This window comes from Elaeis guineensis, chromosome 7 (genome assembly GCF_000442705.2).
Source record: "Elaeis guineensis isolate ETL-2024a chromosome 7, EG11, whole genome shotgun sequence".
NCBI classification, from domain to species: Eukaryota; Viridiplantae; Streptophyta; class Magnoliopsida; order Arecales; family Arecaceae; genus Elaeis; species Elaeis guineensis.
Window position 1 is genome coordinate 97,030,638 of NC_025999.2, and position 13,640 is coordinate 97,044,277.

At 38.2% G+C, this 13,640-nt stretch overlaps 1 protein-coding gene across 16 annotated transcripts; it reads left to right on the top strand.

Moving 5' to 3' along the window:
• The first annotated feature begins 125 nt into the window (after positions 1 to 125).
• LOC140850752 (mitochondrial carrier protein MTM1-like) lies at positions 126 to 8,765 on the top strand. Of its 16 annotated transcripts, none has more exons than XM_073260384.1 (8): positions 126 to 463; positions 633 to 779; positions 1,897 to 2,001; positions 2,331 to 2,394; positions 2,757 to 2,812; positions 2,961 to 3,086; positions 7,452 to 7,621; positions 8,256 to 8,762. In XM_073260384.1, the coding sequence occupies exons 2-7, from the start codon at positions 681 to 683 to the stop codon at positions 7,503 to 7,505; spliced, it is 504 nt and encodes a 167-aa protein (XP_073116485.1). In that variant the 5' UTR covers positions 126 to 463; positions 633 to 680; the 3' UTR covers positions 7,506 to 7,621; positions 8,256 to 8,762. The 16 variants fall into 16 exon arrangements, with proteins under 16 accessions (XP_073116485.1, XP_073116487.1, XP_073116484.1 ...); XM_073260386.1 differs by having other exon boundaries at positions 127 to 463; positions 2,961 to 4,976; positions 7,452 to 7,691; positions 8,256 to 8,765; XM_073260383.1 differs by having other exon boundaries at positions 127 to 463; positions 7,452 to 7,691; positions 8,256 to 8,756.
• The last annotated feature ends 4,875 nt before the right edge of the window (positions 8,766 to 13,640 follow it).

Consider the following 13,640-nt stretch of genomic DNA (forward strand, 5'->3'; position numbering starts at 1 on the left):
ACGTGATACGATAAAAAAGGGCCTCGGTACAAGGTGGCGGATGTTGCTTAACCTTTCGCTGACTTTGTATTGACGCGGTGGCAGGATCGCACTTCCAGAGGGATGAGTGCCATGGGATCATTCTTGCGAACCGAACCGCCCCTTCTCTTGGTTATCCGTAACCATAGGGCTGTCCCCCTACCTGCTATTTGAACGGCCTCTTGATTCAAGAGTAGACCCACTGTCGCCCGGCCTAGCTCGACTCCCCTGCAGCCCGCAGGGTATATCGACGCAAAGCCATATGGTATTTGTTACTTCCGGAAAGAACGAACTTTGAACCTCAAGTAGAAGAGATGTGATGAATCTTGGACTCTTGTCTTTCTCCTCAATCTTGTAGTGGTGCCCCGAGAAGGTCGTGCCACCTCCGCCCCCATCCTTCTCCCACATCCTTCCGCGACTCCTCTCCGCATCTCGTTCCCAAATGGTAAGCTAGGGTCTCGATAGCAGTAGCATATTCCCTCCCAGCGTTTGAAGTCGAGAAAAGAAATCCCAACGGCAGCTAGATTTCTTTTGTACTCCCAGAGGATTTCTTTCTCTTGTCTCACTGCTTTCTGGTTCGAAATGTCAGCCCTTTCTTTCTTTTCTCCGTACAGTTTAGCTTAATACTCTGAACCAGTTGATGAACCGGTGACCATGCCGACATGCGAGGCCTCGTCTCCGACGCCGACCTGGGCTTCGGCGACCGAGCCATCCCTGCTGCTGGAGCTGCCGTCCTCGTGAATCTCCTCGATGTCGCTGAGGTATCCCCTTGTTACTTGAGTTCTGGTTGCTACCCTTTTCTTGTTTTACAGTTTTTTCTTCTCGAGAAGTTTTTCTTGTTTTAAAAGGTCTGATAATCTTGAACGCGTCATCGCTGTTTTTATTCGTATTCTTGAATCTCTCTCGCAAGATAAACAAAATAGTTCTTGAATTTTTGACAGCGTGGATTTTTTTCCCCACTTGCTACCTCTTATCACAGAGTCACTCATTCTCTCCTTTTGATGTTTTATTGTCCTGAAGTACTTATTCTACACTTTACAAGGATCCACATTTTCTTGTCTAAAAAGATGTCTTCTTGATAAAATCTTTGTTTCAAAACATCTTGAGCATTAACTACTTTTTGAATGTTCTTGAAACTTCTCTCCCCAAAAATTTTTTTGAATCTTTCACAATGTAGATTGATCGTAATATTTATGATGGGTGTGTTTTCGGAATATCCAGGTGTTCTTTGATTACTGATCGTTTCACATCACAATGCCTTGTTTAAAGACTGCAAAAGAATTCCACAGGATAACCCTGAAATGGACAGGCTTTCACCAACACTTTTGTATTTTTGTTGAAGCTCTGGAAAGATGCTTTCACAAAAACTTCAATTGGAATTTTGTCAAAGCTCTGGATCGATGAAAGAAGAAAGTGTGGTTATTGTTCCTCAGATTGACCTCTCAGATTTTGATTGGTGAAAACTGAGGCATCCCCCTGCCATTGTACCCCTTCCAATTATTTCACCTGCCTTTAAACTGGGTGCTTGATGTGGTGATGATGAATGTGATGGTGTTTGAATATTATCATGGTTGTATCTGAATGGGTCCTTGTGAGCAATGTTCATAGAGATATGAGTTACTAAATGAGATGTTGAGAGTCAACAATGAGTTCCACGTCTATCAAACCAAGGGTCCTTGTTGTATTTTTGTTCATTGCTACTGGTAGTTAAAAAGGAGGAAGAAGGAGGGACTATTTGCCAATTTCTCAGGAAGTAGAATTTCTTAAAAAACACTACATGCCAAAAGCAATTTCTTAGGAAATGGAATATAAAAACAAATTCTTTAATTAAATAGATTATGCTGAAATCAAGTTTAACAATTTTGCTCTCTTCTGCAGGTCTGCAATCACTTGCGGCCAAATGCAGTTCATATTAAAACAAATTTCTGCCTGCAAGATCCTCGAGCTTTCTGCAGGAACTTTTTAGGATTCCCCCTATTCAGCGTAGGACCCTCTGAATACCAGTATTTGTTTCTGGTTCTATTTATTTAGCATCTAGATGATAGGATCTTCGTTTTGGGTGTATGAAATTGACCTGCTTTCTTGTCAAGAGGCTAATTACTATATCTTGCATTTTGGAGGAATGTTTATGTAGTCTTATTTCTTTGACTGGCATAGCAGGGCAGTTTAAATCTTGCAAGTGTTTTATTCTTTTCCACTTCTTGTTTTGGTTCTTATAATTCTTTAAATATAAGATTTTATGTTTCCAATGTACTCTGTAGATGTTGTTTCCTCGGACAGATTCTGATGGATTCCATGCCTATTTGTTTCAGACAAGCTTGCTGGCACATGCACCAGGAGTACCATATAACCTGTCACAGCAACATGCTGTAAGCCGTATGTTATCCCTTGGCTAAATTAGCTTGCTGAATTCTTCTTTTTTTTTTTTTTTTGGGAATTTCTAAATAAATTTGTATTTGTAAGAGAATATTTTGAAGGCCGACCTAAATTATTGGGGAGATTTGTTTGTGATGAGGTAACAAGGAAAGTGCTAGCTTAAGTTTTTATAATAGGATCAAATGAAAACATGATGATTTGGCTAAATTATGCGTATCTGAAAATATACAATTTTTGTACAAACTTCTTTCATGCCGTTTGGAAATATTATCAGCTTCAATTTAAAACTAAACCTGTTGTTAGCATTTCACTGCTATCACATGGAAAATTTCTGTAAATAATTACTTCGCTATTCATTCTAGGTGGGTCCAATTCCCTTTATAGCAAAGAAAAGAGAAAAAAAAAAAATCACTATCTGGTATATCTGACACCGCTCGCTTTCATGCTGCCTATTTTATTTCTGCTGCTGGATCTATTCCCCGCCTTTCAATTAGACCTACAGGTTGTGCCTTTTCGCTGACTCACATACTTTATTTGAAACCGCATGGTTTAAAATAATATATCAGATTGGCACTTTTGGTTGCTATTCAATTGTGCAACCCGGGTGGAATCCATGCTTCAGGGTCATTTTGTCCTCCTGGCTGTTCTTGGTACAAAGTAACACTAGATGTATTCAACAAGGTCGTAGACAGGTAAATGAGGTTATTTGCAGTCGTGGCTAGTTGCATAAAATATCTTTTATTTCTTTTTACCTTTGTGGGTTTTATGTTCAAGTCTTTTTCAATTATGTTTTTGCACCAAGTTATATATCAACATGCCAGTTTGTGTATGTTTCGTGTCAATCTAATAAGGAACATTTACAGAAAAGATTTGCAATGCTGTGGAGGTTACAAATGTGAGCCTAGCTCTGTCTATACCAACTCTAAATTTCTTTATCTGATTCTGAATAATAGTACAGCATTTTTTGAATTTGTTTAACTTTTGAAATGCTCATGCTTTTGAAACCTTTATGCATAAAAAATATAATCTCCTGAAGTTTTTTATTTTCCATTTTTTATTCAAGATTGTAGGGATTTTGGTCCACAAGTCTATGCTAAGTGAAGATAATATTGAACTAGGTTTCTTCTGTTGAGATTGGTTTTTTAAAGGATTCATGCATTAGTATATTCAATGAAGCATTGATGCAAAGGATGAAGGACATCCATTTCCTCAATCTGGCTAGATGCTAGTGTTTTTTAACATGTGTATTTCTATTGTTGGGATAGGGGAATGATTTTCCTGGGTGTATCTTTTAGCAAAAACTGCACATCCCCACTTGTCATGCTGCATTAAAATTAATTCATTATCATGTGTATTTTTGAGGTTTTCTAATATGTATGTGTACTAGTGCACAAGTTCTGTTCCATAATTTGGTACTGCAATTTTCTAATGTTGGCTTGGGCTTATGAATTATAGGTCCCATACTTTTAAAAGAAGATGTTTAACTCAAAGCGCTTTTGTCTGCGAGGATTTTGCATCCTAATCTGCATAACTCCATGTGACCTATACATCCTGTTGTGCATGCCTTTCCATCCAAATATGTCTTATTGATTCTCTCTTTTGACTAATGGTGTCTTGTCATGGATATTGGTGTTTTATTTATAAGTTAGATACTATCATGGTCAAGGTTTTACATCCCAATGGGACAGGAAGCATCCCAGCCCTCCTATCTTGTTTCTGTGAGAAAATAAAATCGAGATAGGGTCAAAACTCTGAAACCCATCCATGTAGGGAGAGAAGAAGAAATAGAAAAAAAAGAAAGAAGAATGAAGAAAGGAAAAAAGGTGAAAGGAAAGAAGAAGAAAAATGAAAGAAAGAAAGTGAGGAAGAAGAAAAACAAAGGAAGGAAAAAAAGAAGAAAGGAAAGAGAAAGAAGAAGAAAAAAGAAAAAAGGAAGTCATAAGAAAAAGAAAGATAAACGAAAGGAAAGAAAAGAAGGTAGAAGAAAAAGAAAGAAAAGAAGGAAGGAAAGAAAATAAAGAAAGAAAGAAAAAAATAACAAGGGGAGAGAGAGACACTGCATATCTACTGAGATAGCTGTCGAGACGGGATAGGACAGCAGGGCATCGCATTCCATGGAGATACCAGGACACCTCTGTCCCATGGGATTTCGAATCTTGATCATGATATCTATGATTAATTTTGTTTTTAACAATAGATACTTAATTATGATGCCATAAAAATAGATAATACAATATGTTATATCAGCAACAGGTACATAGAACTGTTCCTTGAGAAGACAAAATACTTGTCCACGGTTTCCCAATAATGACATCCATTCATCAGAAATTATGTTTAATCAGTATAAGATAAAAACCACCATGGTAATTTTGTTTTCACTAAATATGCTTAAGAAGGATGCCACAATAACTGATGTTAGATTTACATCAGAATTGATACTTCAGTGTTCCCTTCATATTATACATTGTTATATCAGAAAACATTGATAAATAACTCGTTCTCTTTGTATTTCTTGTCACTGTCTGCTGTGCACCTCTGTCATCATCCCTATTCCTGTTGGCAGTGCATTAGCCATCTTACTGGTAATTATTCATGAAGAAGTTTTCCAAGCATATGAATTTTAAAGACTTTCTGGACAATCTTAGTAAAGCAGTTCAGTTCATATTTACCCATATACATTTTTGCTGGTTGTGATTGAATCTTGCTTGTTTCAGTACTCTTAAATGCAATCACAAGAATAAACTCTCCAGTCACCATGTGCATTAACTGGTAGAATGATTATCAAAACCTTTAGAAGACTGAACTCCATGTGCTACCATATCAAGGACCTGCTTGAGTATATGTTGATTGAATAGATGACTTGTTTGCTTTGTTGAATTGTGTGTGTTTTTTTTTTCAAACCTGCTATATCTTAGAGTAAACACACAAGACTGCCTGTTTTCACTGTGGATCCATGCCTTTTCTCACATTTTTTCCTGATCTCTAACAGGTGGGGATATATTTACCATGTTATGACGTATTGTGCAACTGGTTGAAGGGTTGACAGTCCCCAGTTCTCCTAACTTAACACCTTATGCTTCCCTGGTTGCTGGCTTGACTGCATGCTCATTAGCGTGCATAGCTTGCTCTCCAATTGAGCTGGCAAGGACATGCATGCGGATACATTTCTCATGTTTACAAATTTCTCAGTAATGGAGGATTTATTCAAGCTTAAGTAGACAATTTTGCATAATCGATGCTTGCTAATTTTTAGTTTCTTCAGCAGATGATCATTATCTGTTGATGACTTGGGTGAGATCCTTCTATTCTCCCTTCAAATGGTACTTTTTTGAGGGTTTTAGTTGAAAAGCTTCCAAAAGTTTTGAAGATTTTTCTTGCTTGTATGTCCTCCCCTTTGATCGTCAAAAAACCACAGAAAGATTTGATTAAATATTTCATGCTAGGATTTCTCCTCGAAAGTTGAAACTTGCTTGATCTCCACTATTTACAGCTCTAGTTGTAGCCAAATAAGCAAACGAAAAATTCACTTGTCATGAAATGAGTTCCTTATGAAATCAAGACCCATTCCCCTTCCAGTCAAGTGTCAGAGGCTCTTAGGCAATGCCTGACAACCTTTAGACACTGGTGGACTATTCAATATTTCTAATCCTTATATTTCACTACATTAGTCTTCCCATACAGCTAAGAGATTTGAGATTTACCTGGAGTTATAGCCATCTTGTTGTTTGGCATATGCCCCTTTTACCAGTTCTTGATTATGTTTCTTCTGGGAATGAGTTCTTGACAATGTTTTTTAGATGGATGGATCTTGTGCCAGTTATTTCATATCTTGGTGAGGTCCACTTTCATGGGCTTATGATCATATGGTCAAAACATATCTTCTCTGTCCATTTCCTTTTTATTGATGTGGTCTACAAGTCAATGCAATTTCTTGGTTTTTAGGTGAAAAATGTAATTACATTCTGATCATTTGAAAAGCAAGTCATTAAACTTCTGATATTGTAAGTTCTTAAAAGAGGAAGATAACTGCTGTATATATTAGATTCTATTAGAATGCGATCAAATTTGTTGTTTCCTTGCTTGAAGAGCTACTCGATAATCATGGATTTGACCTTTTTTTCGCCCTTTTCTAGAACTGAACTCCTCTCCAAAAAACTTTTACAATCACTTTGATCAGAAAATCTGGTTATAACTTCAGATTTTCAAGGGTGGTCTGATCCCAATACCTACATGTATTAATACCCCTCCAATTCATTCTCCTTATCTCAATCTATCAGAAAATCCAAGGCCATCCTACTTTCATTTTTCTGGCAAAGAGTTCTATCACTTTGAATTTGAGGACCAAGCTCGGTGCTTTTTTTTCTTTTTTTTAATAGTGGTATAGAATTATGATTTCCCAATCTATTATCTTTTTTGAACTAACAAATTTCCTTTCCACCATGTTTCTTTGTATTAGAGGATCCAGGGACCTGTTCTACTGTGACAGTCATTTGAAGAATCTTGAACTGGAGCGAGGCTCCCAGGGATGTGGAAAACTTTACTTGGCATCCTCTCACCACACAGAAAATTACATCGAGAAACATACGTCATGTCTTTTAAATTTGTGGTTATTGTTAACATGTTTCAAGATACTATTGGAAAAGGAAGATGCTAGCTTGGCCACCTAGACAAGCCCCACATTTCCCTACTTTGTATTAGCATTTTTTTCCCTTTGCCATCATATCAGAAATATTAATCAATACAGGTTTTTTGGCAAAGTCATTGTTGTTGGATGATATTGTCTTCGTCTTTTGTTCATGTGAAACCCGTCATCATAAAACTATGTTGTCACCAAACTAACCAAATAATATAAATAGTGCAAGGGTATCATGCACTATGGACAGGTGTGGGAGCACAATAACAAAGAGGGCCCCAGTGATTTATCATCTTTCACTTTCGTATGCATTATTTTGGTGCGACCTTTATTTATCTTTATAGAATTTATAAATCTGTAAAGCAGCGTGTTATGGTTTGTTGATGTGTTCAGGCGCTTATGTTCTGGAATTATTTTTATGCAGATAAGAAGCAACTTGGGTAAGTTGGTCAGGAAGGGAAGGCAGCTACTATTCTAGGGGCCAACTTTTCGGCAGGCTTTCTTGCTTCTTGCTGCTGCAGCTGCATGTCCGGTGATGTTGCAGAAACACTATGCCAGATAGAAGCTCATTCCTGCCTCGAACATACTGACATGGTTTTATATCATTCTTCCATCATGAAGCATGTGTTACATTAGGGTTTATGGTTTTCATAAAACTGACACAGTAAGTTATTAATTTGCAACTTCATATATCAGATTTGATCTCTGCTTCTAGCGTTTGGCATTATCCCAAGTTTTGTTGACTCAATTGCCTTCTTGGAGTTTTTCTGGAACTAAATACTTTAATGCCATGACACATTTGACCCTTTTTACAGCTATCTAGTTAGTTAAGTATGTTGGTTGCTGAAGTATCCAACAAGGGTGCTGAAATGACCACAAGGCAAAATCCTATTAGCAGCTTAGTTAATCTAGATTGGGAATGTTCTTGTCCTGGTTGAGGTTCTCCCAACGGGCAAAAATTTCATTAAGAGTGAGGGACGTTCAATGGAGTCTTTTAAGATTCTGCTACTGCTATTATAGCATTGCTATTCATGCAGCAATTGAGTTGTCTATGTGTTAGTACTAAATAGTAATGACAAACTGGATTTCGCAATTGTAGATGGGGTTGATGGTATGCAATCTTGGTTCCAAATATATTATAGAATGCTTAAAGTGAAAATTTCTGGAGATTTAAACAAATAAGAGTTTTTGTCTTAGACCTACATGATATTTTAAATATGGCATGCAGGAGGGCATGAAGGGACTTCTTCAGATGTAGGGCCACATGCAGGCCTTAATTGTTGTTTGTTTCTATGAGCTTGTCAAGTATGTCGTACATAGAAGGCATGCAGACTCATGTGACGATGTTCTGGCTATCTTTGGAAATTCAAACTTCCCTGACCCAGCAGCCCGTCAAAGGGATTGTTCCTTGATCCAGATGCACACGCTAAAGCTTTTGAAGGCTTGACAGCTTGGAAGGTATGAGAAGCCTTAGGCAGCTTAACCCATATTAGTTTAATGCCATTTGCCTAGCATAATGTTGCAAGCTATCTTGTCAAAAGGATAAGTACTTCCGTTACCACACGCACACACACACGCACACACAAAAAAAAAGTAAAAAAAGAAAAGAAGAGGAAGAGGAAGAAGATGAAGAAGAAGAAAAGAAAAGAAAAAAAAGAAGAAAAAAGAAGAAAAGTACTTCTCATATCAAGCTGTCAGGGCCAAATTTAACAGATCCTTTCTGAAGCGTGATAATTTTTTAAATTTCTATAGGTGGTTTTTATGGATTAGTCGTTCTATCTGTAATGCTGTTATTCGGCGACCATTTTTTTAAAATATTCTTCGACCGCATTATATATGACGTTGAGAGGCAACTAATGGAATAAAGTTGAAGCGTCACTTTTGCGTCTATGTGGCTACAATTTCTCAGGCCTTTTCGTCCTACGCTTTCAAAAGTATAGTCTCCAACGTAACCATTACTGGACCAGAAATTTCTACACCGAAAGAGAGTAGGGTATTGTTTCTCATTACTGATGCATGGCTAGCCGCGGCTTTGCTATATTATGGGTATTCATCCACCGGTCCTTTTTGGCAGTATCTCTCTTTAAACTATATAGTCGCCTAAACGAAAGGGGTATTGTTTCTCAGTATGGATGCATAGCTGGCCTCAACCAAAAAACTTTTGCCATCCATCTATGGGCATTCATCTGTACATACTTGTTGGGAAATATCTGGTATTTGTGGAATGCACTATACGCACGGTTAATCCTAGCAGTGAAATTGGTTAGAGTGTTGGAGATACCCCTGCTATTCCATGGATGCTAAGGAGCATCCGAGCAGGTTAATAGTGTTTGTGGTGTTTAGCAGGTTTGATTACTTTGCTTCTTAATTTCAGCAAGAGGCAACAGCAAATTGTTTAACGGGCGACCGGCAGACCTTGTTAGCTTGCTCTAATATATTCTAAAACTTATTAAGGAATAGATGATCGTCATATTCTTGTTTGGAATGATGTTTCAAGTAGGTAAACTTTTTTGTTTTTCCTACTGGCGGTGCGAGTCCATGAATTATATTACAGGACTGGATGACCAATATAGATTCCAAAGATTGAATCTCCTGAGACATCAACGGTGAATGAATGTCCAGGTAATTAGTTGTAGTAGTGTTTGATATGGTTTGACGGTTTCTTCATTTTACCTTTTTTGCTTAATATTCATAGTCTTAAGGGTAGATCTTAATCATCTTTACTTACTCTTCTGTTCACTGACACTTGGGAGGTTAGGAGGATAACAGGAACAGCTAGAGGGTTAAACAAATACTCCAATCCTACAGGTTTTGTTGAAAGTTTCCCAGTATTTTTCCATGACTTCACAAAATGAAAAAGCTTTTAAAAGTGATAAAAGAAAAACTAAATCATTTAAGCATAAAAACATCTTTTTGTTCATAATACTGTATTTTAAATAGAATCGACATTTTTTCCCTCAATTTTAGCATGACATCGTGGCATTGTGATGGGAACAAGTCTTTTTCTAAGTTTATTTGATTGTCCATTATTTCTTATTCCTTTTTCTTGGCAGGCTTCATACTCAGAACTTTAAATTTCAGCGTCAATAAAAACATGGTAATTTGGCATTCTTCTTTACCATCATAACAAAAGTTACCTGCATCCCTCATCAACTTGGGGTCCGAAAGCATCTGTTTAGAATCCGTTCGAAATAATATAATGCATGCCAAGGGGTTGAGGTTCCAGAAGGTACAGCATAACTTGGAAATTACTGCTGAGCATCAAGATAATTAAGTCTTGATTCCCAGACCTTCAAAAATGACGGGGGATTGCAGAAACATCAAGCTAGAACATCCAATTGACTGCTTGTGCTAGGGCCTGCAACCCTAAAGGCAAATAATTCAGTCATTAACCCAGATTTCTCAGAACAAGATTGTTATGTCAGCATTCTTTCTTGATCAAATAGTCATATCATCCATTAATGCTGCCAGCATAAGTTCGGCCAAATCTGGACCACTGGAGACCAGACAGAATGAATAAAAATCACTGGATTCCAAGACGATCAAATATCAAACACAAGCAATGAATGACAGCTCTTCCACAGTTCAAAACACAGCAGTTTTCATGTCTTCCCCATGTCAATACGTACACAGGCAGCAGCCTGTAAGCAATAATTGTATCTGGATGATACTAAACCATGAGGCATCTAGCAATTAAAGATTTGGCGCACATGTTTCAACCCACAAGCAGCGACCGAACCATGAGACATTAGCAATTAAAGATGCGAGCACACATGATTTCTGTTGCATTTACAGGGCTGTTGGTTGATATAGAGGAGAATGAAGGAATCTGGATGGAGACATGCAAGAAAAAAGAATCCGATCAAAACCAAGGATAGTAAAAATAATACAACCAGAGGTCCAAATCCCAAACCACAACAGATTCAAACAAAATGAACAACCAGTTCAACCATGCCCGCTCCCTTCCCTAATAAAACCATCAATTCAGTCCATGAGTGACCTCAGAAAAGCTTGTAGGGGGGTGAAGCATCCAAGGGGTGGATGAGATAGGTGAGAACTAGGGCCAATAGCATCAGCACGTAGGCAATTCCTTGGTCAATCGATGTCCCTGTAGAGCAGCAAAGAAACAAATTATTCAACATCATCAGTTCAAACTAAACAAGATGGATATTGGTGACTTTACAACAGCTGAAGACAAAAAGGTGGATAGTCCAAATCCTAAAAGCTGAAGGGCAGTTGAGCAGGTAATATCTTGAGACATTAGTTTGGATGGGTTTATCAGCAAAGCACTACATCTTCTATAAATGTAGGATTTGAAGCATAAATTGATGTTGAGGCAAACTTATCCTCGAACGGGACAAGAAAAACCAGTTTCTCCGGTTGCTAGCTCAGATAATAACATGAATATATATATATATAATAATATATATATATATATATATATATATATATATGATAAAGGGATTCCCGTAAATGCTGAAGGCAAGCAATCAATGTTCCACCTTTTCGGTCCAAGGACACCAGGAGACAGTTGATTTGAGTTGGGCTCAGAGCGCATAGTTTTTTTTTCCTGATTCACTGAATTTTGAGGTCATCAAACATAATTTTGGGTGGGCGAACCTTCTCTTTCATCAAATTTAAAAAAAAAAAAAAAAAAGATTTTTTTTAAAAAAAATTTCCCCTTATTTTTTGCCCGCTTTCTTTGAAAGCAATAGATTCCTTAGAGAGGTGGAGAATGAGAGTCAAAGCAAAGTAAAACAAGATCTATCAAAAATATTTTGGCCGGACTACTTCATAGCCGAGTTCGAAGATGGGACATAGATTGTTTGATTACGACCCGAGCCTCCGACCATTGGGTTGGCTCTGGGCTCCCATCTACACCAAGAACAGGCAAAGATGACCGATTAATTGAAAACACCGAACGATCTCATACACTAGAATGTTCTAAAACGATGAATTCTTATGTACGTTCTGGTAACATTGCGTTGATTTCCATATAGATTGTTTGAAGGTAATATTTGGTCGCCAAGGAAATGTAATTCTAGAGAAAGAATCAGCGTCAGAGTGGTCTACAAATCATATCAAGAGTTAAAATTGCTAATCCAGCTTTAATATTAACTAATAATAACAGTTATAATATCACAGCTACCCAGTGATTTTGAGAAAACCGATACTGGAGTTGACGAATCAACCACAAGCATCTATCAAAACGACTTAGATATTAAAAGCACGCCAAATGAAGCCTAAGAAACAGGAAAAATCCAGACTATTAAGAAGAATGCAAGGAAAAAAAAAATTCAAAAGAAAGAAAACGGGAAAAGAACGAAGATTTGGGGAAATGTGGCTCACCATCGCTGGTCGGCGCCGGGGCCGGAGCCTGGGCCTGGACGGCCGGCAAGACATGCCGGAAGATGAGAGCCGCGACGGGCCATCAAACCAAAAAGGAACTCTAGGGATCGCTGCCATCTCCGAGACCGACGTCGCCTTCGGATCAAGAAAGAAATCAAAGATCAAACCCTGGAAACCCTCGATCTCCCTCCCTCTCTATAACACCAGAAAGAGAGGAGGAAAGAGGATACGAAACCAGGGATTGAAGCACCGAGCTTGCTTCCCCTTTTTTTTTTTTTTCGCTCCGCCCTTCTCTTTCTTTTTAGTGACCTTTTTCCCCCCGTGCCGTTTTTTATAGAAGAGGCCGAGGGGCGAAGCGGCAAATCCGCTGAGCATCGCTGTGCGCTCCCCAGGGGGGTCCACCCGTGAAGCTCCGGTTACAGCTCGCCCCTCCGCCAGCCTGGCTACCTGGCATCTCTCCTCCCGCTCCTGGGGCCACGTCATCCCACGTGGCGTCCCTGTCCTGGCCGCGAGGGACTCGGACTTTGATGGATCGATATCTGCCGTCCATCTGGTGGATCCTGGGGCAGGGTAAAGCAAATATTGTGCGGCAACATCGGAGCACCAAAAGATACCGTCCAACCTAACCTAGGCCCGACCCGGTCTGGTGGTGTTCAACATATACCCAATTAAATACCACTAGTATCTTTCTTACCAAAAAGGAGAAAAAAAAAAAAAAACAGTTGTGTACTAGCTGGAAAGTTAAAATTTTCTTGCCTGGTCACAGCTTGCAATGCATTTCCTTCCACATAAAGTGGTGTGTCCGAATGCTTTTGCCATTAAAATTTTATATAATGCATTGATTTGCTAAGGGGAAATTATAACCAATTATCATGAAATGAAAATCCAGCCCTCATCCATTCGTCGAGAGACCAGAAAATGTTTTTAAAAAATCTATAATAAATTTCTAGATTTTTTTTTTTTTTTTACCAATCAAATTTTGCCATATAGCCAAAGTAGGATGTCCATATACTCTTTGATGGAAGGAGATGGCTTGTCGGTGTATAAAAATTCTAAAATGATATAACCTTTGATAATGATGGTGGAGATTGCACAGTCGCTAGCTTTCTTTATCCTACTTTTACCTTCAAATTTTCATGTTGATTTTTGATGTTTGACATGCTACTATGTCATCACATGATATGGCCATCAACTATTTGTCATCTTAATTGTTGCTCATTTTGTTAATCATATTTGCACATGATCTCCTCGCATTGTTGTTTTT